Below are 4,119 nucleotides of genomic sequence, written 5' to 3'. Positions count from 1 at the left end.
AATTGGGACATCCATCCATCTCGGGCGGAGTACCTCGATCGTGATAGTGCCGCCAATCAAAAGACGACACGTGGCTCCCGAGCCTAAATCGACATATCTCGATCGAGATGCCAACTAATGCCACGCTAGCAGGTCCGGCTTTCCAGGCGTCATCCATGTCACCAATACATGTCACCGCCACCACAATATCTCGATCGAGATATCTATGCCACTCGGATCCACATCAGGGCCACGCTGTATCCCCGTAGGCATATTTGACTAGCACATCTCCATCGTCCACGTATCTCGAACGAGAAATATACATCCAATCGCGACCATTCATTGTTCGAGGTAATCGGATACAATCTCCACCGTCCCCATATCTCGATCGAGATACTGAGTTCAAATCTCAGCCGTCCAAATATCTCGATCGTGATATAGAGATTCAATCTGCACCGTCCGAATATCTCGATCGAGATACGTAGATGCAATATCCACCGTCCAATTATCTCGATCGAGATAAGGAAACGCAATCTATACCGTCCATTTACGTACGCTGGAAGATGCGATCTCGACCGTTTAAATATCTCGATCGAGGTATATAATGAATCTTGACCGTCGAGATACCTTTTCGTGGTAATGCCTCTAAATCGTGGCCGTCCAATTACCTCGATCGAGATATTAATATCAAATCTCAGCCGTCGATCCTTCCCCAACCCTAGAATTAGGTGTGTATCTTGGCCGTATGTTGCACTAACCCTAATATCCAGAGCGTTAATCTTGCAAACCCTAAATTGCATGATGTTACCGAACCTCGATCGAGGTTATAAAACCGGAAAACTTTTTTTTTTGGCTCATTTTCACAAGTCGTTTTCACTCCCTTGCTCTCTCTTGATTTGGATTAGTGTTAGTGAGCCCATTAGCTTTGTTTTTAGCTTCATTAGTGCTACTTAGCACTAAGCATTAGACCTTTCACATTAGACATTTCACATTAGACCCTTCACATTGGACCCTTCACATTGGGCTTAGGTTTTAGCATGGAGGGCCACGAGGAGGGCCACGAGGAGGGCCGCTCATCTATTGCGGACCTCATCGCGGAGATAGACCGTGAGCTAGCGGCTATCCGTAGGAGTGCTAGAGACACTCCGTCTACATTACATATCGTGGCAGACTTGGAGGCGATGCTTGCGTCCCTTCGTAGCCTTCACGATATTGTTTATGTAGATGAGTGGATAGCCCACCATCGCGCTGCTCCGGTGTCACATGGCCTGACATATCGTCAGGTCTGTGATCTTGCTCCTATTAGGGATGGGGCTTTCCTAGATCTTTTCCTCGATAGTCGTGGGATGAGGCCCGGGGCGGGGAAGCCCCTCACTATTTCGCGGTGTTCGCATCCTCGTATGGCGGCACATATCTATAGTCGATATGTTGCCGCATATGGGAGGATGCCGAACAACCGCCAGATCCCCATATACTTCGCAAAGCAGTTATATGCGGAGTTTGTCTTAGGGGAGGAGGTCGATTACACCAGCCATCGTCCGGGTGGTGGTGCTGGCCGAGGCCGTCTCCAGGACCAGGGTAGGCGGCCTCCACCAGCACTTCGTGTAGCACCTGCCGCCACAGATCCTTCCTTTGTGCCATTGTCGACAGTAGAGGCTCTTGGCACGCAGGTCGGCATTGACGTACGGAGTACCACGGAGAGCATCCAGCACGTGGTGCGCCTATTCTCACGAGCTATACCGACGACAGATGTGGAGGTATTTACATATAGATTACGTCTTAAGTTTTTTTGGTCATTTATCTTCATGTTTATATGTACTTTTCTATATTTTTACATGAGCAGCATGGTTGATTGTGTCACGCAGGTTCCCACACCTGCCACTCAGAGGCTCACTCAGGAGTTGGTAGAGGCGAGAGCGGAGATAGACCGCCTCCGAGCTGCATTACAGATGGCAGAGGCAGCTACTGCAGAGGCACAGCATCTGAGAGAGTCCGACATCCAGCAGGTAGGTTTCTCTTGCACGTTTAAGTTACAAATTTCTTTAAGTAATACCTAATGAGAGACTAACCAAATATTTTAATGCTTTACTTTTTTGCATAGGCTCGGACCGAGGTAGAGAGCTCCAGAGCTGAGGCACAGCATCATCAGATCATGGAGCAGATTGCCCAGCACAGGGCAGAGCAGCTGATGCTGCATGTTCGAGAGTATCGTAGATCATCCGATGTGACAGTGCCTTACCTACCGTTATATCCACGGCCTATCACAGAGGTTTTTCGACGACCTCTCCCTCAGGATGCACCTCCCTTCCTACGGGATGCGTGCTGCTGTTTATGCATCGAGGACATTGACAGTACAGGAGGATATGCCCTAGGATGTGGACATATTTTCCACTTGTCTTGCATCACCCAGGAGCTCGTCCGGTTCTCAGCATGCCCATCCTGCCGTGCACGCGTCGACTTAGCGACGTACAGGGTATTGGGCATCGATGATCTTCACCCAGGCCTTGTACGAGTAGATGCCAGGACTGGGAGGCCTGTCGACTTTACATCAGCTATGGACTTGGGACTCGACGCCTTCGACGATAGAGCCCAGGAGCCTGAGGTGCCTCCTGAGATAGAGTGGAGCTCACATGAGTTCGACGCTTACCAGAGAGTGCTACATGAGAGCCAGGTGACAGCATTTGAGCGCGTGGGTGGTGCTGGCCCTAGTGGCACAGCGGGTGATGGTGCTAGCAGCAGTGCTGCTTCTCATGAGCAGCGTGTCCTTACAGCAGAGGAGCTTACACGAGCAGAGTGGCAGACACGCACCATTGCAGATTATAGATTTTGGGTGTACAGACAGAGGCGTCTTGCATTAGCACGACGCAGAGAGAGAGAGAGGGCCATAGCAGCTTTTGGGACTCGTGAGCTCCCGAGTATACCGGCACCAGCTCACGATCCTTCCTTTGAGGCAGACCTCCCCGCAGACATTCGACGACCCCCGCAGCCGGCACAGCCGCCTCGACGTGCACAGCAGCCTCGACGCGCACGTCGACCGGCAGTTAGAGATGACGATTTTGATTGGGTTGCTGTTGATAGTGACTAAACTCAGACTAGCTGGGTTAGCTCACTTACATTGTACTTAGATTTTTGGGCAGTGACTAACCTCAGGCTAGCTGGGGTAGCTCATTTTCATTCTGATGTACTTATTTGATGTTTATATCATTATGAGTTTTCTCATTATTGAGTATCATTACATTTTAGTTGATGTTCTTGATTTTATTATATTTCTTAACACTTTTGCTATCATATTGTTTGTTGAAAATCTCCATGCCATCGTACCCAAACATGCTCCGATGGGGACCAAACTTTGCAAGCATGTGGGGGTGGGCCCCCCCCACATGCTTGCAAAGTTTGGTCCCCATCGGAGCATGTTTGGGTTGGCAATGGGCGCCCAGTGTGGTTTTTTCAAGTCTCTTGGTGCTTAAGAGGCCATGGAAAATCCGGGCCTTCCCCATACCATCGTACCCAAACATGCTCCGATGGGGACCAAACTTTGCAAGCGTGTGGGGGTGGGCCCCCCCCACATGCTTGCAAAGTTTGGTCACAATCAAAGCATGTTTGGGTTGGCAATCGGCGCCCAGTGCGGGTTTTTCAAGTCTCTTGGTGCTTAAGAGGCCATGGAAAATCCGGGCCTTCCCCATACCGTCGTACCCAAACATGCTCCGATGGGGACCAAACTTTGCAAGCATGTGGGGGTGGGCCCCCCCCACATGCTTGCAAAGTTTGGTCCCCATCGGAGCATGTTTGGGTTGGCAATGGGCGCCCAGTGCGGTTTTTTCAAGTCTCTTGGTGCTTAAGAGGCCATGGAAAATCCGGGCCTTCCCCATACCATCGTACCCAAACATGCTCCGATGGGGACCAAACTTTGCAAGCATGTGGGGGGGGCCCACCCCCACACGCTTTCAAAGTTTGGTCCGCATCGGAGCATGTTTGGATTGGCTATGGGCGCCCAGTGCGGTTTTTTCAAGTCTCTTGGTGCTTAAGAGGCCATGGAAAATCCGGGCCTTCCCCATACCATCGTACCCAAACATGCTCCGATGGGGACCAAACTTTGCAAGCGTGTGGGGGTGGGCCCCCCCCACATGCTTGCAAAGTTTG

General features: G+C 50.8%; 1 protein-coding gene across 1 annotated transcript; it reads left to right on the top strand.

Moving 5' to 3' along the window:
- The first annotated feature begins 1,016 nt into the window (after window positions 1–1,016).
- LOC147604235 (uncharacterized) lies at window positions 1,017–3,105 on the top strand. Its single transcript, XM_086795654.1, has 3 exons — window positions 1,017–1,736; window positions 1,845–1,985; window positions 2,081–3,105. The coding sequence occupies exons 1-3, from the start codon at window positions 1,017–1,019 to the stop codon at window positions 3,062–3,064; spliced, it is 1,845 nt and encodes a 614-aa protein (XP_086651780.1). The 3' UTR covers window positions 3,065–3,105.
- The last annotated feature ends 1,014 nt before the right edge of the window (window positions 3,106–4,119 follow it).

The sequence above is a fragment of the Cibotium barometz genome, chromosome 62, assembly GCF_041138505.1.
Source record: "Cibotium barometz isolate CiBa-2024 chromosome 62, ASM4113850v1, whole genome shotgun sequence".
NCBI classification, from domain to species: Eukaryota; Viridiplantae; Streptophyta; class Polypodiopsida; order Cyatheales; family Cibotiaceae; genus Cibotium; species Cibotium barometz.
The sequence above is the reverse complement of the archived record's forward strand: the minus strand, read 5'-3'. Positions and strand labels throughout refer to the sequence as shown.

Excerpts from the sequence above, each read along its gene's own strand:
- LOC147604235 (XM_086795654.1), top strand. The coding sequence starts at position 1,017 with ATGGAGGGCCACGAGGAGGGCCACGAGGAGGGCCGCTCATCTATTGCG. Across the intron at positions 1,737-1,844 it reads TACCGACGACAGATGTGGAG|GTTCCCACACCTGCCACTCA; the intron begins GTATTTACATAT and ends TGTGTCACGCAG. Across the intron at positions 1,986-2,080 it reads GAGAGTCCGACATCCAGCAG|GCTCGGACCGAGGTAGAGAG; the intron begins GTAGGTTTCTCT and ends TTTTTTGCATAG.